Source organism: Engystomops pustulosus, chromosome 1 (genome assembly GCF_040894005.1).
Source record: "Engystomops pustulosus chromosome 1, aEngPut4.maternal, whole genome shotgun sequence".
Classification (NCBI taxonomy): domain Eukaryota; kingdom Metazoa; phylum Chordata; class Amphibia; order Anura; family Leptodactylidae; genus Engystomops; species Engystomops pustulosus.
The window spans coordinates 184,550,904-184,572,258 of NC_092411.1; the positions used below are offsets into that span (position 1 = coordinate 184,550,904).

At 42.4% G+C, this 21,355-nt stretch overlaps 1 protein-coding gene across 1 annotated transcript; it reads left to right on the forward strand.

Annotated features, from left to right (window-relative positions):
- Nucleotides 1-1,844: 1,844 nt before the first annotated feature.
- On the forward strand, nucleotides 1,845-20,839 carry LOC140069300 (flavin reductase (NADPH)-like). The gene is made up of 5 exons (XM_072114837.1): nucleotides 1,845-1,940; nucleotides 3,582-3,725; nucleotides 5,705-5,906; nucleotides 15,834-16,001; nucleotides 20,472-20,839. The coding sequence occupies exons 2-5, from the start codon at nucleotides 3,591-3,593 to the stop codon at nucleotides 20,627-20,629; spliced, it is 663 nt and encodes a 220-aa protein (XP_071970938.1). The 5' UTR covers nucleotides 1,845-1,940; nucleotides 3,582-3,590; the 3' UTR covers nucleotides 20,630-20,839.
- The last annotated feature ends 516 nt before the right edge of the window (nucleotides 20,840-21,355 follow it).

Here is a 21,355-nt window from a genome sequence, read left to right on the forward strand (position 1 = left end):
CGCCCATAAAACAAGTAACGGCTACATGTTGTGGGTCTCTGTACTCGGGGAGAAATTGCATAACAAATTGTAAGATGAGTTTTCTCTTTTTATCTTTTGGAAATGTGTAAATTTTAGGGCTAAAAGAACATATAACAGACACAATTTGACAATTCTAAATTTCACCTCCATTTTGATGTAATTACTATGAAGATCTCAAGGGGTTAACAATCTTCCTAAAAGCTGTTTCTGATCGTTTAAAGGAAACCTACGACTTGAAGTGGCAGGTATAAGGGGGAACTACCGAGCACCAGCTCAGGGTGAGCTGGTGCCGGAGCTTAGTTTTGTTAGTGTTTTAAACCGCAGTATCGCGGTTTAAAACACTTTTTAAACTTTATGGCTGAAGCTGCTTCGGCGCAGGGAGGTACGCGCTCGGCGCACCATGCGCGCGACCGTGCGCACGGCTCTCCTTCACTTCCTATGTAGCCGCGTGCAGGTCGCGCGCATGGTGCGCTGAGCGCGTACCTCCCTGCGCCGACTTCGGCCATAAAGTTTAAAAAGTGTTTTAAACCGCGATACTGCGGTTTAAAACACTAACAAAACTAAGCTCCGGCACCAGCTCACCCTGAGCTGGTGCTCGGTAGTTCCCCCTTATACCTGCCACTTCAAGTCGTAGGTTTCCTTTAAGGGATTTAAAAATGGGTTGGTTATATAGGGGGGGGGGGGGTTGATGTTAAATATGTAAAATTTCATTCAAAACTGTATTTATCCCCAAAATGGTCAATTCTGAAAATACGGAATGTCACGGGTGCTCCCACGATCCCTGTCTCGGATCGTGGGCGCATCCATGCTCCTCCGTGTGCCCCCGCTGCAGCCCGGTCACGTCACTCACCTCTCCCGGCTCCTGCTCTTACCCGGACTGCTGTGCGCGCACATGTCCCCGCCTCCTAGGGCGCTCGCGCGGCTCCTGCCGAAAATTTAAAGGGCCAGCGCACCACTAATTGGTGCACTGGCTGAACACCTCACCTTTAAGAATCCTGCCTCTTCCTGTGTCCCCTGCCAGATTTTTGTGCCTCACAGCCTAAGAGAAAGCTTCTTGGTGATTATTCCTGCGTTCCTGTGTATTCATGCGTTCCATTGTGTCTCCGCTCCCGAGTCCTGTGTAGCCGTGTTACCTGAGTTCCTCCGTCTTGCTGTGTTCCGTGTGCCTGTGTTCCCGTTCCCACCTGCCTGGACCTCCCATTGCTGACCCCGTATTTGGACTTGACCTTGTATCTCTGCCGCCTGCCCTGCCCCTGAGCCTGGACCTGACTACGACACTGTCTTCTGCTAAGGTACCTCGACCTCGGCTGCCACCGCGGGCTAGTCGCACCTGGGAACGACCTGGTGGTATCCAGCTGCAGCAAGTCCAACCCGCTTTGGGGCGGGCTCTGGTGAAAACCAGGTGCCACTTAGACTCCGGTCCCAGGTGTCGGCTAGTTCCATCTCTCCACTGATTCTGACACGGAAAACTGATATTCGATTTGTAAATAAAAATAAATTATCCAGACATTTCAAAAATTATTAAAATGTAAAGTAGACATATGGGAAATGGGGCAAGTGTCTGCTTTCAGAAAACATATGGTTTGTTGGGGTTTACCATATTCTTTATGCTGTAATTTTGATTTCCTTTGTACTTTAAGACTGTACGAACTGATCTAGCTAATAAAGTGACAAAATTTCCAGAAATGCCTGTCAGGGAAAGGATTAAACTCCAGATCCTCTCCAATTACAAAATCAACAGGAAAAGCAATGGGAGTGCCTGCATACTGTGCACAAAGGGATGATATGGAGAATGTAATGTGACACTTGAAACATGGTTGTGTAACTGTCCCTCCCCTTCACAGATTGCATCACCAAGACAATGTACAAACACTCTGAAAACCACAGTCCCTGCAGAAGGTGTTGGCTAGCCTCTGGCTGTAAGTATTTCTTAATTTGTCTTCTGATCTCTAGGAATATTCTGTATTTAATGGGAATATACATTTTAAGGTTTATGGAAACCAGCTTGTATTAACAACGTAATAGAACGTTAGCTAATACAGACATATCACATGTCAGGTCATTCTTCCTAATAGACACTGTAAGGGAATCAGATACTCAGTGTGCACAAATCCAATGGCTTTATAAAGGGTATTAAAGCAAATCAATAACTAAAATAAAAACAAATATAGGCTACAAATACTCACCCCTGCTCCTCTTCATCTTGATCCCGGCGCTTGTCTTGACACGCATAGAAAACAAACTTATAATTAGCAGCACGGAGCGTGGGGCCGAGATGTCCGGCACTCCAGGCGACGAATTATGCACACCCCCGACTGACGTCACCTCGCTTTGAGCATAGGAGAGGGAGGTAGAAAGGACATGTACAATTAGTCGCCAGGAGTGCCGGACATCTTGTCCCCACGCTCTGTGCTGCTAATTATAATGTTCTTTTCTAGGTGATCCCAGAGTATCAAGACTAGTGACGGGCAGCGCCGAGATCAAGATGAAGAAGTGCTTGATTGAGTATTTGTGGCCTTTTTTTTTTTTAATTATTAGTGGTTAATTTCCTTTAAGGTCAGTTAAGTCAGATCACACCGTGGAAAAAAACAAGTTAATGGCCCACATTTACTTAAGCGTTTGTCCCAGTTTTCTGTGTAGTGTCTGCATCAGTTTTGTGTTGTGGCTGCACTGTGTCCGACAATACAGAAAAATGTGCCCCTAGTCAGATGCGCACCACAATTGTGTCTACGCAACAATTCTGCAGCATGAACAAAGTGCTCCAAAAAAAAATGATGCACAGTCCCAGAGTGGTGCAGGGTGCGCCAGATTCATGAAGAGCGTGCCGACAACAATTCATGAATCTGGCACATCCTGTGCAGTTTGCCTCATTTTTGATAAATGTGGGCCAGTGTTTCCAGACAAGACATACCTGCATTATTTAATTGCTTACAGTGCCATTTTCAGAATCCAGTGTATATCTGAACAAATGAACTGTTTGTTTACTATATAAAACATTAGTATTACCGTATTTTTCGGACTATAAGGTGAACTAAAAATCCTTTGATTTTCTCAGAAATCAAAGGTGCGCCTTATAGTCCAGTGCGCCTTATATATGAACCGTACTTACAAACAACAGCTGCCTTGAACTGTGCACAGGTCTGCCACCTGCTGTTCATTCACCCTTATAATCAGGTGCGCCTTATACTCCTGTGCGCCTTATATATGAACCTAGATGTTTTAGCAGGCATTTATTGATGGTGCGCCTTATAGTCCGAAAAATACTGTATTCATCTGAATTTCAGCTATTTCCCTGTAGTTGCCCACATTATTTTATACTGTTAAAGAGGAAACTAAATAAAAATGTCCTTTGCCCCTGCAACAGCTTCTTCTGGATAATACCATTGTATGCAATAAATCTTCATCTTTTGTTTACGCAAACAAGCATTTCAGGGCATTGTGTTTGTGGCCACAAGATCTAGTGCACTTTCACTTGCCTGACTTTTTGGGACACACAAGATGATGAAACTGCGAAATGTATAGGTTTTAATTTTGCAAGCATTTTATTTTATGATGAACAGGAATCAAGAATGAAACTATCAGTTCTGGGAGCTACTGGACAAACAGGTGCAGCCTTGGTGGCTCAAGCTCTGCAGGATGGACATGAAGTCACGGCTCTTGTAAGAAATGTCAGCAAGATGACCATTCAACATGAAAAACTTAAGGTACTTTAGACAGTCTAAGGGTGCATTCACACGTTCAGTTTTTCAGATGCAGGAAGAATAGTGCAGCCCCCACACATATGTGGCACGGACCCTTCTTCAAATACCTGTGTAAGCAGTTTGCACTAGAGAGAACATGCAAAGTTGCAAGCATTATGCACTCTACAATTACAGCGTTAACAAAGCATAGCAGACCAATTCAATTCAATATTGCAATGCTCTGTACACAGCTTTAATTGCTTTAACTGTTTTAAGAAAATGTAAGAATAATGAAGTTTCCTATCTTCTGCTTCCTTCTGTGGTGCTGCACTCTAAGTTTCTTTTTGGCATGCATTGACTACCAGGTTTTGGGAATTGTGAACCTGAGAGGCTAAGGTGGAGTAAGCTGAACACCTAATCAGACAATGTAATTTCTGATTTATAGACTTATTTTTCTGATAAATCTCAGCAAATGTACAGTCCATGTTTCTGTAAATCTCAAAAATTAATATTACCGTATATTCCGGCGTATAAGACGACTTTTGAAGACAGAAAAATCTTCTATCTTCTCTGGGGTCGTCTTATACGCCGGTAATCCCGACCCCAGGCGGTCGGATCGCGCTGCATGGAGAGGGCTCACGGGCTGAGCCCTCCCCATAGCCGGTAAGTCTTTGCTGCATATTGCAGCAAAGGCTTACCGGTAACACCCGCGATCGGTGCTTGCACCGATCGCGGGTGTTTTCACAGCATTGGCTGCCGGCAAAGCATGGGCGCCGCCATCTTACCTGGGATCGCCGCTCCCCGTGACGTCATTGGGGGGCAGCGATCCATCTCCATGGTAGCCTCGGGTCTTCCGAAGATCCGAGGCTATTTCATTTTAACCCCTTCATTACAATGTGCTGATAGCACATTGTAATGAATGAGGAAAATCCCCATATACTGCCATACTGTAGCATTGCAGTATATGGTAGGATCGATCAGACAACCTAGGGTTAAAGTACCCTAGGGAGTCTGAAAAATAGTATAAATAAAAAAAAAAGTTAAAAAAAAAAAAAATTCTAATAAAAAACCCTAAAATTTCAAATCACCCCCCTTTCCCTAGAACTGACATAAATATAAATAAACAGTAAAAGTCATAAACACTTCAGGTATCGACGCGTCCGAAAATGCCCGATCTATCAAAATATGATAACAGTTTTTCAATGCGTTTAACCCCGTAACGGAAAATAGCGCCCAAAGTCGAAAATGGCACTTTTTTGCCATTTTGAAAAATATAAAAAAAATCTATAAAAAGTGATCAAAAGGTCGTACAGTCCTAAAAATGATATCATTGAAAATATTATCAAATTTTGCAAAAAATGACACCACCCACAGCTCCGTACACCAAAGTATAAAAAAGTTATTAGCGCCAGAATTTGGCAAAATCAAAAAAATAATTTTTGTACAGGAGGTTTTCATTTTTGTAAATGTATGAAAACATTATAAAACCTATACAAATTTGGTATCCCCGTAATTGTACCGACCCAAAGAATAAAGTAGACATGTCATTTGGGGCGCTCAGTGAAAGACGTAATATCCAAGCCCACAAGAAAATGGCGCAAATGCATTTTTTCACCATTTTCATTGCATTTGGAATTTTTTTCCCGCTTCTGAGTACATGGCATGGAATATTTAATAAAATAAAAATTTAAGGTACAGTATGGTAACATTTACAGTAAAATGGACGATGGTAATGTTGTTGTTGTATGCCTTATGTTTATGAGCGACAGTTTTCCTGCTATATACCTGCATGTCATAAGAATTTAAATTAAAAAAAGGACCATGTTAAATTCAAATCTGTTTTTTTTTAATTTTTACCGGTGTTTTGTATGCGTTGGATAAGGGGTAGTCTTATACGGCGAATATCTATATTTTAAACAGGAAAGTAGGGGGGTCGTCTTATACACCAGGTCGTCTTATACGCCGGAATATACGGTAATTTGTTTGTTTCTTTTCTTTTCAAGGTAGTAGAAGCCAACATATTTTCAGCAGACACATTAGCTGAACATTTCAAAGGACAGGATGCTGTAGTGTCATGTCTGGGATTTCCCTATAAAATGTTTGCATCAATAAGTGGTTATACAGACTCCATGACTGCCATTGTAAGTGCCATGCGACAGACGGGAGTGAACAGGATGGTGACGATGACTTCTTGGTACACAGATAGTATGTATCTAACGACAGACATTTATATTTTATGTTAGATTTAAGAAGCAGTTTATCTGCAAAACCAAGTACAAGCGGTGCTTAACCCCTTAACGCTGAAGCCACTTTTCACCTTCCTGACACGGCCCATTTTTTCAAATCTGCCCTGTGTCACTATAAATGGTTATAACTTTGGAACACTTTAACATATCCAGTTGATTTTGAAATTGTTTTTTTGTGACACATTGTACTTCATGCTGGTTGAGAAATTTAATCAATATGTTTAGTATTTATTTATGAAATAAATGGAAATTTGGCAAAAATTTTGAAAAAAACTATGTTTTCCAAATTCAAAATTTTCTACTTTTTGGAAAGTTGGTCATATCACTAAAATAACTTGATAACTTACATTTTCCATATGTCTGCTTTAACTTGGCATCATTTTTCAAACATCTTTTCCTTTTTTTAGGATGTTAGGAGGCTTATAACTTTAGGTGCAATTTTTCAGATTTTCACAAAAATCATCAAAACCTACTTCTGGAGGGTCAATTTAGTTAGAAGTGACTTTATAAGGCCCACATGACAGGAAACCCCCACAAATGACACCATTTTAGAAACTACACCCCTCAAAATATTCAAAACAACCTTTGGGAATTTTGTTAACCCTATGAACGTTTCATGAGGGTGAAAGATAAATGAAAGTGAAATTACAGAAATGTAATTTTATCTTACTATAGATTCATTGAACACTAAAATTTGCACCTTCACAATGGGTTAAAAAGGAAAATGCATTTTACAATGTTGAGGGCAATTCCTCCTGAGTATGCGAATACCCATTTTGTCACTGTACCCTGCTGTACGGGCGCAGGGGGGCACTTGGAATGGAAAGAGCGTTGTTTCGTTTTTGGAGGGTAAATATGGCTGAAAAAGTTTTCATGTGACAGGATGCATTTGGAGAGCCATAATGGTACCAAAACAGAGGAAAGCCCCAACAAGAGACACCATTCCGGAAAGTACACCCCTTGGAGAGTTTAGCAAGGTGTAATGTGTGTATTTGCCCCAACAGGTGTTTGATTCAATTAGGCCCCAAAAAGGAAAAAGGTGAAAATTTTCTCAAAAAAGTCACTTTTACCCCAAATTTTTGTAAGCCACAAGGGATAAAAGATGAAACAACCACCATAAATGTGTAGAACTATTTCTCCTAAGCACAGAACTGCACCACTTTTGCATATAAAATGTTGTATGGGTACGCAGTGAAGCTCAGAAGGGAAAGAGGGGCTTTGGCCTTTTAGAAGCCAGATTTGACAATCATCCTTTACATGTGTCAGGATGCATTTGGAGAGCCCTAGTGGTACCAAAACAGAGGGGAACCCCAACAAGTGTCACCATTTTGGAAAGTGCACCCTTTGGAGAATTTAGCAAGGTGTAATATGTGTATTTTCCCCTACAGGTGTTTGCTTCAAATAGGTCCCTAAAAGGAAAAAGATGAACATTTTCCCAAAAAAGTCACTTTTACGGCTAATTTTTGTATCCCATAAGGCATTAAAGATGAAACAACCCCAAAAAAATGTGTACTAGCATTTCTCCCAAGTATAAAATTGCCCCACACATGCAAATAAAATGTTGTATGGGTACGCAGTGAAGCTCAGAAGGGAAAGAGGGGCGTTGGACTTTTAGAAGCCAAATTTGACAGACATCCTTTACATGTGTCAGGATGCATTTAGAGAGCCGTAGTGGTCCCAAAACAGAGCGGAACCCCAACAAGTTTCACCATTTTGGAAAGCACACCCCTTAGAGAATTTAGCAAGGTGTAATATGTGTATTTGTCCATAAAGGTGTTTGATTTAATTAGGACTTAAATAGGAAAAAGGTAAAAATTTTCCTATAAAGGTCATTTTACTCCTAATTTTTTATAGCCACAAGGGATAAAAAAAATGTAATAACCCCCCAAAATGTGTAAAGCTATTTCTCTCAAGTGTAGAAGTACCCACATGTGTATATAAAATGTTGTATGGGCGCACAGTAAAAGGAAAGGGGGATGTTTGCCTTTTAGAAGCCAAATTTGACAGAAATGTTTGACATGCATTTGGAGAACCCTAGTGGTATAAAACAGATAAGAATCCGAAAAGTGACCCTAATTTTTGAATGCACACCCCTTAGAGAATTTCGCAATGTGTAATATATGTATTTGCCCCTACAGGTGAATGATCCAATTAGGCCCTAAACATTAAAAAGGTGAAAATTTTCCTATAAATGTCACTTTACCCCTAATTTTTGTAAGCCACAAGGGATAATATATTAAATAACCCCAAAAAAGGTGTGAAACTATTTCTCCCGAGTGTAGAAGTACCCCACATGTGCATATAAAATACTTTATGGGCGCACAGTAGAGGAAAAGAGGGGTGTTTGTCTTTTAGAGGCCAAATTTGACAGAAATCCTTCATATGTGTCAGGATACATTTGGAGAGCCGTAGTGGTACCAAAACAGAGGAAAACCCGAAAAGTGACCCTAATTGTTGAATGTACACCCCTTGGGGAATATAGCAAGGTGTTATATGTGGTGTAGTGTAATACACGTGGTGAAATGAGCATTTGAACATATAGGTGGTTTCCAAATATCATGTGCAATGGAGTCCAAGATGGAAATTGCAATTATTTCTGGAAAGTTCAGTGCCCGTTATGTGGCGCCCCTTATGAAATAATGGAGGGGTATAGGGAGCAACGGGACATAACAGTTGTTACAATTATTCATTTTACCGAAATTAATTCACAACAGGTTGGGCGTGAATTGTGAATGTGTTGCGTATAAGGAGGTAGAATATACCAAGGGACCAACTAAACTTTTGTCACTCTGGAGTTGTCGCAGGTCTCTTAGTAGTATGTAGTGTCCATCCTAACTCTTCTTTTGGAACAGACTCTTTATTGAGTCCTACCATTAGAAGCAGCAGAATTCACCGGGAAAATGCTGTCCTGGCAAAACACAGGAACATCTAAACCAGAGGTACTGGGGCCCGTCCTGCTTGTCCCAATATTAGTTTCCTAATATCTTCCTCTTGAAAATGGAGAAATGATACGGCAGGACCTGCACATTGGAACAGCTCGTAAGAGTTGTACAGCGTAATCTGTACAATGTGCACGGCCAGCACTTTTGTACCAAATCTTGTTTTTTCGTAGGGAAATTTTCGCCAAGTGTTGCTCTTATTCACCCTAGCGATGCCCATTGTGACGAATATTGCTGCTTTTGGCTGGACCAAATCGACCAGCCAATAGCGGCAAACATGGACAGAGGGGGGCAACAAAACCCCTCTGGACCGCAAGGCAAAATTGGTGGCTGTCAGGAACAGCCGCCACCCTGCCCCGATCACCGTGTCTACAGACATGGTGATCGGTATTACTGACGTCATAAGTAAATTCGCTGCTATTGGCTCGTCTGAATTGATGAGCCAGTAGCAGCGATAATAAACTGGGGGTGTGTGGGGGGGACGTAACCCTTCTGGTCCATGGGGCAGGATGAATGGCCGTCAGGAACAGCCGCCATCTTGCCCCGATCACTGTGTCTGAACCGTGTTGGCAAGTCACTACCCGCCGCACCGTTCTATAACAATGCGCGTTGGGAATAGGCTATACAATCTTTGTTTATTTTTTAAGCAATTTAGACACATAATGGCTTATTTTTTGCAAGATGAGATGCACTGTAAAAAAAACCTTCATTTTAGTGGGTTTTTAGCTTATTGAAGCAATTTTATTAACTTTTTACGTGTGGAGGAAAATAAAATCATCAATTCTTGTTTTGGATTTTTAGCATTTTTTTGGGGGGTGTTCACTGTAGCATAACAATAATATATTATCTTTATTCTACGGATCACTACGATTACGGTGATACCTCATTTATATAGTTTTATTTCATATTTGTCCAATTTTATTGAAGGAAAACTAGAATAGAAAAAATTGCATTTGTTTTAGTATTGCCATTTTTATAGTGGCATAATTATAGTATTTTTTGGTTGACGGAGCTGGTTGTAAGCTTATTTTTTGTGTGACTAGTTGTTCTTTTCATTGGTATCATTTTGGTGCTTGTAACTTTTTCGGATAACTTTTTAGAACATTTTTTGTAAAGCAATTTGATAAAAAGTTTAAATTTTTGGCAAGTTTTTGGGGTTTTTTTTTTACCACGTTCACCGAGGGGGTCCAATTATGTTTAGGATTTATTGTACAGATTGTTACGGACGCAGCGATACCAAATAAGTGGGTTTTTTTTGTGATTTAGTGTTTTTTATACTTTATTACTTGTGTACAGGGAAATGTGGTGTTTGGGGGGACTTTCACTTTCTTTTATTATTTATTTTTATTTAAAAAAAACCTTTATTTATTTATTTTTACTTTTTTTACAGGTAATTACATCTAAGCTTGAACAAGTGATCTTCAGATCACTTGTTCAAGCTTTTTTACAGGTTACACAGTGCAATACAGATGTATTGCACTGTGTAATGTAAGACACTGAGCATGCTGCGCATGCCCAGTGTCTTACAGCCGGGTCCTGCCAGAAGGCAGGGACCCGGCACCGGGATGAAGATCTCGCAGCCCCGGGCACCGGCAGTCCCGGGGCTGCGATCCGAGCAGCGGACCCCCCCCGGTAAGCGCCGTGGGGGGGGTCCGATTCCCTTTAGTTAAACTTTAAATGCCTCTAACACGCCGCGGTCAGCGCGACCGCGGCGTGTTAGGGGTTAACACCCGCGATCGGAGAAATCTCCGATCGCGGGTGTTAGGGGCAGGTGTCGGCTATGATATATAGCTGACACCCGCAGCTTCTGGCCCCGGCTCCGTTTAGGAGCCGGGGCCAGAAGCTTGACGTAATAATACTGCATTTTGCGGGAACGCACCTCCCGCCATGCAGTACTATTACGTCAAATGTCGGGAAGGGGTTAAAGGGGTATTCCCATCTGGGCATTTACATTTCATTTAATTCATCTGTTATTTATTTAATTAGATGTTGTTGTAAAATAATGTACCCTTGTGAAGAAAGTTTCCCATAAATGTAGTCATATGGTCACTTCTCTAGACATCTGTCCTTAGATACGACTACCACTGCTGGAGTGATAGCACACGAAACAAATAGTTTTTGCATATGACAGAGTTACTGCATGTCCTACAGCCACCCAGTGGTAATGATCGCTGAATCCAGGTGTTCACGCGCCTAAATAGCACATGCATGACCTATACTATTACAGTGCAGGGGAAGATTGTATCCAAGGAGAAATATCTTAATATCACAACATTTATGGGAAATAGTTTTCACACTGGTACATTTTTTAATAACATTCAGTTAAATAAATTTATATAGATGGCAGATAAATTCAAATAAATGTGGATGTCCAAATGAGAATACCCTTTTAACTATTTTGTGGGGTTTTTTTATAGCATATTAACATAGTAAAAACTGTATTTACTCAAATTGACATTCCCTTCTTGTAGAAATAAATCGGTGCAGAAATGGGCATCTTTAGCTTAGAACATTCCTGAAAACCTAGACATTCTTCTTCTGTGGTTATCTTAAAAATATGCTTCATATTAGCCCTGTTGTCTTGTTTTTTTTTTTTTTAAACCAAGGGCATTTTTGGCCAGAAAATGGGGAAAAAACAGTGGTGCATCTTAAAGTCTGAATGTAGACTTGCGGGCATGTGTAAATTGCAGGTCTTGCTTCACAGCAAGGACTGAATTTTACACACCCACAAGTGTGCCGGCGTCTCTCTACTTACCAAGTGCGTGGAGGAGGATTGGGATGTGCGAATCGCTCCACAGAAGGAGGGAAAAGAGGTCGGGCTGCACTTTACAAATTAGCTCGGCGGTCATGCTGTGTGCCGCTCCACTCTTCAATCCTATTCAGCCTGAACGGAGGACGGCTGCACACTGCCAGCTACAACTAGTGGCAGAAAGTGCAGCCTAGACAACTTAGTACAGCAGCCAAGTCATTGTTAATGAAAAATTTCAATTTAAAATCTGGTGTATCACAAACTATGCACCTCCTATTAGTTGGTTTAGGTTACCAGGTATGCCAGATATTGCCAAAGACATCATACCATTCACGACAAGTGTCTAAAAAGGTGTTTTAGACACTGTCTCACTATGTGCATTTTGCCTGTGAAGTGTGCAGGGTGCGCCTGATTCATGCATTTTGGGGCACGTTCTTCATGAATCTGGTGTCCCCTCCACTGCCCTAACTTTTTTTTGATACACCTTTAACAAAGATCGTGCGACACAATTCAGTCATGATAAATGTGACGCACGGTCCGGCTGTGCACCGGAATGCCCCTTTCAGTGCATAATTTTGTGTCGGGTAAGGCAGCGAACACTTCTTAAGCAAGCAGGTTGCACTGAAAAGAATGTGCAAAGTCAGACAAAAACTGGCACAGGGGCTTTAATAAATGTGGGCCATTGTGGACAGGGCCGATTCTAGCATATTTGCTGCCTGAGGCGAATATTAAAATGCTGCCCCCCCCCCCACTCCCTGTTAAGTAAATCCTTAAACTTTACTAACAATTAACAACCCTACAGGCAGCTCCCTGACACTGTGTGACTGACTACAGGATCTGAGAGGCATTAGTGGCATCTAGTACCTTATAGATGACAATCTCTTCCATCAGTAGAACTTTATTCCGGGTTCTCCTATCCATGACGTATCAAGGCTGAATTCACGGCCGGATATCTTCAGCTCCGTGCAGCATCTCCACCCGGCGTCCCTAAAAATACCACAGTCACTTACAGTATAAAGTCTCCTGGAAAACAACACTGTGCTCCTAAATAATATATACCCCTCACAACACAACTGACCGCACGCTACCCCACATATAACACATCCCTTCATTATATAGGGATAAAATCTATATACATATAATATACTGTATCCCATATACAGCCCCTGCAGCTAAGTAATATACTGTACCCGATATACAGCCCCCCCAGCTTAGTAATATACTGTACCCGATATACAGCCCCCCCAGCTTAGTAATATACTGTATCCCATATACATCCCCCCCCAGCTTAGTAATATACTGTATCCCATATACAGCCCCACAGCTTAGTAATATACTGTATCCCATATATAGCCCCCGCAGCTTAGTAATATACTGTACCCGATATACAGCCCCCCCCCAGCTTAGTAATATACTGTATCCCATATACATCCCCCCAGCTTAGTGATATAGTGATATATAATATATACAGCACCCCCCAGTATAAAATGATTCTGGCCCCATATAATATATACTGAATCCCCCCCAGTATAAAATAATTATAGCCCCAAATAATATCTATAGCATCCCCCCCAGTATAAAATAATTATAGCCCCAAATAATATCTATAGCATCCCCCCCAGTATAAAATAATTATAGCCCCAAATAATATCTATAGCATCCCCCCCAGTATAAAATAAGTATAGCCCCAAATAATATCTAAAGCATCCCCCCCAGTATAAAAAAAGTATAGCCCCAAATAATATCTATAGCATCCCCCCCAGTATAAAATAATTATAGCCCCAAATAATATCTTTAGCATCCCCCCCAGTATAAAATAAGTATAGCCCCAAATAATATCTATAGCATCCCCCCAGTATAAAATAATTATAGCCCCAAATAATATATATAGCGCCCCCCCCCCAGTATAAAATAATCATAGCCCCAAATCCCCAAATAAAATATACAGAACCCCCCCGCCCCTAGTATAAAATAATTCTGGCCCCATATAATATCTATAGCATCCCCCTAGTATTAAACAATCATAGCCCCAAATAATATATATATAGCATTCCCCCCAGTATAAAATAATTACGGTATAGCCCCAAATAATATAAATATATATTGCATCCCCCCCAGTAATAAAGAAATAATTATAGCCCCAAATAATATAAATATATATTGCATCCCCCCCAGTAATAAAGAAATAATTATAGCCCCAAATAAAATAGCATTCCATGATCCCTCCCCCCCCCCCCCAGTTTAAAATAATTCTGGCCCCATATGATATATATAGCCCCCCCCCCCCCCGCTGTATTAATTATTAGCCACAATTAATTAAATACATGAAAAATAATAAAAATCATTCTCACCTGCAGGCAGCTGCTCCCTCGGCGCGGCTCCGGTGTTCACGCGGCTCTTCTGTGAGACGCGGCTCCGCACAGTGACACAGGCGGCGTGAGGTCGTGCCGCCTGTGTCACTGCTTAGAACGGAGCGACGCAGCTGCCGGAAAGGCGCTGCGTCGCTCCGCATATAAATCGCGCCTGTGTCTTAAAGAGACAGGCGCGATTTATTTAGCTGGTGGGCGATTCGGGCGTTAATGGACGCCCGAATCGCCCACTTTAGAGCGGCGAATTTCGCCGCCCTTTACAGGGACCCGCATTCTGCCGCCTGAAGCGAGATTTTCATCTCGCCTCATGGCAGATGCGGCCCTGATTGTGGACACAGTGCTGCTGTACTGTACTTTTGTTACAGAAAAACAGAATAGTCCCCTGGAAAGATGTCAAAACAGAAAAGGTTAAGCTATAAAATTCATTTTAAACTGGAGGTTGTAAATTATGCCTAAGAGCATGGAAACAGAGCAGCGGAGAAACCAACTGAAAAAATTAGATGGGAATGGAGGAGGCAGGAGGATCAGCTGCAAAAAGCAGATAAACCAAAACACTGTTTTTGTGGACATAAAAGAGTGGAGAACACATCACAGGAACAACAGATTTTCTGTCTCTACCAAAATGATTATAAACAAAGCCAAGTGACTTGCTATGAAGAGATGTAGTTTTGCTATGCACACCAAAACTAGAATTGCTCAAAAAATGTCTAATATTGTTTTCTTACACAAATTTGTACTTGATGAAAGAAAGAAAACTTTTTGAAGTAGGCCAGATTGGGAATATAGATGAAGTCCCTTTAACATTTGGCATTCCATCAAATAACCCCGGTGATGTAAAAGGTGCAAAAACCTTTACCGTGAAAACCTCAGGACATGAGAAAACACATTGCACAGTTATCTTTTCGTGTTGTGCAGATGATACCAAACTGCCACCAATGCTAATATTCAAAAGAAAAAACATGCCAAAAGAGTTGATACCATGAAGAATCATGTCTATGTCTATGTTCACAAGAAAGGATGGATGGACAAAAATGGCATGAAAATATTGATAGAAAAGGTGGAGGCTGCAACCACTGAATATTTCCATCAACACACCATTTAAAGTTTTCATGCGAGAACAATGGAACAAATGGATGGCTGCTGGAAGAATGAGAGTGGGAAGAGTGGGTGAAATCAGCATGACAATAATTGAGGGATAAAACAGTTGTGAGATCGTTCAAAAAATGTGGCTTCAACAATGCCTCATATATCCTATATGAAGAGAGCGAATTCAGCTTTCTACATTTGGAAAGTAGTGATAAAGATTTCTTAGGGTTCCCTGAAAACTAAAGGACTTTCCTAATTTAATGCCTCTCCTCATTTGATAGTAATGATGGTTGCTATACTGTTTTTTTTGGGGTAAAACATGTTTTCTTATTTTTCCTCTAAAACCAATTTGGGCCTTATGATGCAGTGCGTCTTATAGTGAGAAAAATACACTAATCACTTCTTGGAGTAGGTTATCCCATAGTTCAACTGTGAATGATCTTTCCCTCAATTGTTGTCTAAACCAGTTTCCCACATCCTACAAACATGCAGAATGTCTAGTATTTGGAATGTACACATAACATGGTAATTCTCTATAAGATGCCTTTTCATGTACCTACTAGAGAACTCTATATATCTCCATACAACATTTGGAACATAGTTATGCCATGTGCATTAGGCCATGCCTCGCGGAAACCTCATATATACCTATATATATGCTATAGCTAAGTGGTTAAAAAATGTTTGAAAATTTAATTTTGTTTTCTTTAGTTTTGTGTAACTAATGATATTTTTCTCAACAGCTAGTTCAGCACAGAATGCTTCATTCTTTGTGAGAAATCTACTTGTACCACTAATTAAAAGTGTCCTTACAAACATGTTTGAGATGGAAAAATATCTAGAAAAAGAATGTTCGGATCTTAACTGGACAGTGGTAAGACCTCCAGGACTTCAAAATACACCAGTGACAGGTAGGAATTCACACGTTATCCTCAATTGTAAGAATTCAAATAAGCTCAGCAGCACCAAGGTAACAACTAAGAAGTGGTTTGTGTATGCTCTTAGGCTGGTGCCACACGCACCGCCTTGCACCCACCGGGGCGGGCCGCGGCCTGATCGCATCAGCGTTTATATGGAAACGCCTGCGATCGGGAATGAGCCGCCGGTGTTTTGCGTTAATTTAATGCAAAACACAGGCCGCTCGTTCCCGATCACAGGTGTTTTCATAGAAACGCTGATGCAATCGGGCCGCGGCCCGCCCCCGTGGGTGCGGCTTTGTCTGCGTTTTCAAACGCAGACAAGGCGGTGCGTGTGGCACCTGCCTTAGGGGTGGTTTCAACAGCCCACTATAAATAATATTTTAAACAAGAGGGGCAGCATGTTAGAGTAAAATAAAAACAAAAAGCAGTTACTTTAGTAAAGGGGTATTCCCACCAAGACAATATTATTAAATATACTCAGGATAAAGGCAGCGGTAAAAAGCCAGAGCCACACAGGTGCCACCATCTTAGCTTCAATCAGCGCTCCCTGTGACGTCATTTGTGAGTGACAATATGTTGCTATGACAGCCTTTGCAAGACCTAAAGCTGTATAAGCTTCTGATCATTCGTTACAAAGTGCCAGTGGCACATTGTAATACATGGTCAGTAAAATCCCCATATACTGCCATACTGCAGTATATGGATGTACCTGTCTGACAACCTAGGGTTAAAGTACCCCAGGGGGGTCTGAAAAATATAAAAAATGTAATAACATTGAATTTTAAAATGTATTTAAAAAAACACCTAAATAAATAATATATAAAGTATAAAGTAATATATAGTAGTCAGGCATCAATTCCAAACAAAAAAACATTTTAATCTAAAAAGATAGTTTTATTACAAAAATTCTTTGGTGATGTGCATTCTATTCTCTATGACAGTGGTGGCGAACCAATGGCACGGGTGCCAGAGGTGGCACTCGGAGCCCTTTCTGTGGGCACCCAGGCCTTCACCCCAACACAGAGTCTGCCAGCTAGGACTTAAGCTTTTATCCTGTGATCCAATACAGCCCAGGACGCGCCATGCTCAACACTATTTGGCTGTCAGGACTACAGGAGGAGCGAGAAGATGTGGATAGAGATGGATTGTCATTGGAGCTCCTGCTCTGGGTCCCCTGATTCTTCCTCTTCAGGGGACCCTGGAGGGAAGCTACAATCCAAATGTCTACATCATCTTTCTATTGTATTGGTGATCTCAGGACGCCAATACGATTAAAACCTGTGATACAGCAGGGATCAATAAGCTACTGCTTAAATTGTCATGTTGGCACTTGGCGACATGTAAGTGGGTTATGGTTGTAGTTTGGGCACTCTGTCTCCAAAAGGTTCGCCATCACTGCTCTATGAGGACATGAGGGAGCCAGAAAAAGGGCTCATGATAACAGGTTCCCTTTTAGGTTGGAGATGCAAGGGCTCTAGCCAATCAGAGTTTGCATACTATGTCATGTGACCTAATAAATCAATCAGTTGCTAAATTCTGTACTATTCATTTGCAGGATTTCAGTGTTAGTTACTTTAAGAATCATGGTCATATAGAGCAGAGTATATGAATTATGTAATTCTATAATGCTTGTGGTGTTGCAAATCTTTAATTTCTTAACGCTCGTCATACATATGTGGGGTTTGCTGCATATTGCTGTGTTAACCCTTTGATTGCTGCATGGCAACCGATGTTACGGGGAGTTACATCGGTTACATGTAGTATAAAATGCATACAGAATACCGCCATGTAGTATAAAATGCATCCAGCGTGCCACCAAGTAGTATAAAATGCACACAGCATGCCACCAAGTAGTATAAAATAGATACAACGTATCGCCAAGTAGTATAAAATGCATACAGCATGCCACCAAGTATTATAAAATGCATACAGAATACCGCCATGTAGTATAAAATGCATACTGAGTACTGCCATGTAGTACAAAATAGAAGCCCTGATAAATATCACAAATGCTGCATATACATACAGCATATATACACTGTATACAAACAAACAGTAGATACAGCATATACACACACACACACATATATACACACACATACATATATACAAACATATATATATATATACACACACATATTACATATATTTACACATATATACACATATTACACATATATATGCAAAGATAAAATAACCTTACCTCTCTATTGTGTTCCTGGAAATTTCGGTGCCTTGTCCTGCAGCGGTGGTGGCGCGGTGAGGTAGCCAGGAGCGGGTAGGTCGTGAGAGCCGGGAGGCTAGGGAGCCTGGAGCTTAAGCGGGGGCAGGGGGGACAGGGAGCCGAGAGCCTGGAGGGGGGGGGGGACGTTAGCGGAGCCGGGTTAAGACGGGAGTGAAAGGGGAGCCGAGAGCCGGAAGCGGGTAGGTGAAGAACCGAGAGCGGGGGGGCAGAGGGAGCGGTAGGGGAGCATGGAGCTTCAGCAGGGGCAGGGAGCCGAGAGCCGGGAGCGGGGGGCAGTGGGAGCGGTAGGGGAGCGGGGAGCCTCAGCAGGGGCAGGGAGCTGAGAGCCGGGAGCGGGGGGCAGAGGGAGCGGTAGGGGAGCGTGGAGCTTCAGCAGGCAGCGGGGGGCAGAGGGAGCGGTAGGGGAGCGTGGAGCTTCAGCAGGGGCAGGGAGCCAGGAGCGGGGGGCAGAGGGAGCGGTAGGGGAGCGTGGAGCTTCAGCAGGGAGCCGGGAGCGGGGGGCAGAGGGAGCGGTAGGGGAGCGTGGAGCTTCAGCAGGGGCAGGGAGCCGAGAGCCTGGAGCGGGGGTCAGAGGGAGCGGAGGGAGCAGTAGGGGAGCGTGGAGCTTCAGCAGGGAGCGGAGGGAGCGGTAGGGGAGCGTGGAGCTTCAGCAGGGAGCCGGGAGCGGGGGGCAGAGGGAGCAGAGAGCGGAGGAAGCGGTAGGGGAGCGTGGAGCTTCAGCAGGGAGCCGAGAGCGGGGGGCAGAGGGAGCGGTAGGGGCGCGTGGAGCTTCAGCAGGGAGCGGGGGGCGGAGGGAGCGGAGAGCTCGCGGCAGTTGCAGCACCGCACAGCGGGCACATCACGTCTTGTACCGGGGGGAGGCAGAAGTTCTCCTGCTGGCGCTCCCGGGGCCCCGTGTGTTGTGTGAGGTGCGGAGAGGAACCGCAGGACCTTGGTCTTCAGAGGCGGCGGAGGCCTGGACACGGTGTCGGGGGCCCCGTGAACAACAATGGCGTCAGCTCGGGGCTGCTCTCTGTGGACGAGGCCTCGGCCTGGAGCCTGAGCCGACAACGGGGGGAGCGGAGCCGCGGCCCCCTGCGCGGACCGGCTGATAAACTGCAACAGCCGGGTCCTGGTCCGGCGGTTGGGGACCTCTGGGTTAAAGGAGCCACTCAAGTGCAGTGCAAAAATAATTAAAATAAATGTGGCTATAGGAATGAAAACAAAACAGTGTAATGATAAAAACAAGGTAAAAGTTATTCTGGCATCTATTAAAAAAATCATGTTTGGATTGCTAAATGGGTGTGTCCCTGTGCAATTAGTCCACCACAATCAAAGGACACCAATGGCCCTTTCAGATTGGTGTCTGTGGAACCACATTGTACAAAAGATGTGAAAACTGTGGTTCAGTAATTTCCAATGCCTCACAAAGCCATTCATTTCTAAGGGTGTTTTCACATTGGCTTGTGGAAAAAATTGGAACTGTCTTATTTTTTTCATGGAAGCGGATCATCGAAGGCAATAGAAGTCTATGGGTCAGCATCAGGGTTTTTTTTCACTGATGAGGCTGAAAAACCAGATGTGATCTTTCAAATCAGCAATGTGAAAAGGCCCCCAACTCATAGATCTAGGCACAGTGGCTGTGGTAATCTTGTATTTGTTATACAAGGCCTCCTTCCTTCTTAAATCAACACTGTGCAAGAAACACTTCCTGCATAGGGGAACACTCATACAGCCATATGCCCGGCAGCCATACCGCATGCTCTACCTTTTCCGCGTGTACAGCGCGGAACATGTGTGGCACCATCCTGCCGCCATTGCCATCTATGGGGACGTGTATACAGCCCCTCAGATGGCCATGTGAATGTACCCTTACAATGTGTGAGTTTACATAAAACAGGGTTAGGGAGGGAAGTGCTCTTAGAGCACTTCTAAGGAGGTCTTGGATAACACATATAAGAAGATTACCACAGTCACTGAGCCTTGATGCACGAGTATGTTTCCCTGGTTATCCATGCAAGATGTCTATGAAATGTTCTGTGCAGGAGTGTTGTCGATAAGCAGATACCTACTGTCAGTAGCGATTTGGTGCAGCTTTTTTATTTTCTTTTTTTAATATGGAGGTAATGTTCTTTTGTAATCTTGTCTGTAATAAGAAAATATGTTCAACATAAAAACTTGATTTAAAAAAATATGTCATTTTCTAGTGACATACCCTATTTTTGTATCTCTTACAGACAAAGAAATTTTGACTCATGAAGGATATTTTGTTCCAGATGAAAAAGGTTACCCAGTTACTAACACCGTATCCCGAGCAGATGTTTCACGCTTTATGCTCTCCACTCTAAATGACAACCAATGGACTAAGAAGATCGTAGCAATGTGTTGTAAATGATGGAAAACAATCTACAAGCAATTTACTCCTGCCAGCACAATCACATATTTAAAAGCAAATTATGTGGCTTTATTATTATTATTTTTTTTTTAAACATTTTTATGTGCATGCAATTACAGTGCAAATACTGATAAACTTTTCTAGCCATAATTCTACTATTTAAGTGTCAATTGTGAATATGGTTTTGTAGAAAAAAATGTGCATTGAATAAATCATTTAAATTGGTAATTAAAAGTGTTAGAGATACTCATTACTGTAGTACATCATGCTGCCCGCTCTGATTGGCTAGAGTCTGTACTACCTCTGCCTTCTGACAGGATGGTGTCATTATTATTCTCTCTATATCATAAATAAGCATACAGTCATTAGACTATATACATGGTCAGGAGCCTGTCTAATGCCTGTACAGGGCTGGCAAATTGGGCATGCGCCCAGAGTCCCCTCTCCTAAAGAGGCCCCTGCATGTGGACTTTTGTGGGCAGAGGATGTATTGCTCTTTTAATACCCCTTGGCTGAATGCCCAGGTGAAGATGCTTATTAACTATCGCCTGTCTCTATATTTATCATCTGTCTATCTCCTTTTATTTGTCGATTTCTTATCTATATATCTGACGATCTTCTAAAATTCTCCTACAGTCCCATATTACAGATTTCCTTCCCATACTACTGTTTGTAAACTACAAAGGGGCAGATTTATCAAGCAGTCTGAAAGTCAGAATATTTCCA

What these genes read in the sequence shown, in the direction of transcription:
- LOC140069300 (XM_072114837.1), top strand. Translation starts at nt 3,591, where the DNA reads ATGAAACTATCAGTTCTGGGAGCTACTGGACAAACAGGTGCAGCCTTG. An exon ending in TTCAACATGAAAAACTTAAG is followed by an intron (nt 3,726 to 5,704) that starts GTACTTTAGACA and finishes TTTCTTTTCAAG; the next exon opens with GTAGTAGAAGCCAACATATT. An exon ending in TCAAAATACACCAGTGACAG is followed by an intron (nt 16,002 to 20,471) that starts GTAGGAATTCAC and finishes TATCTCTTACAG; the next exon opens with ACAAAGAAATTTTGACTCAT.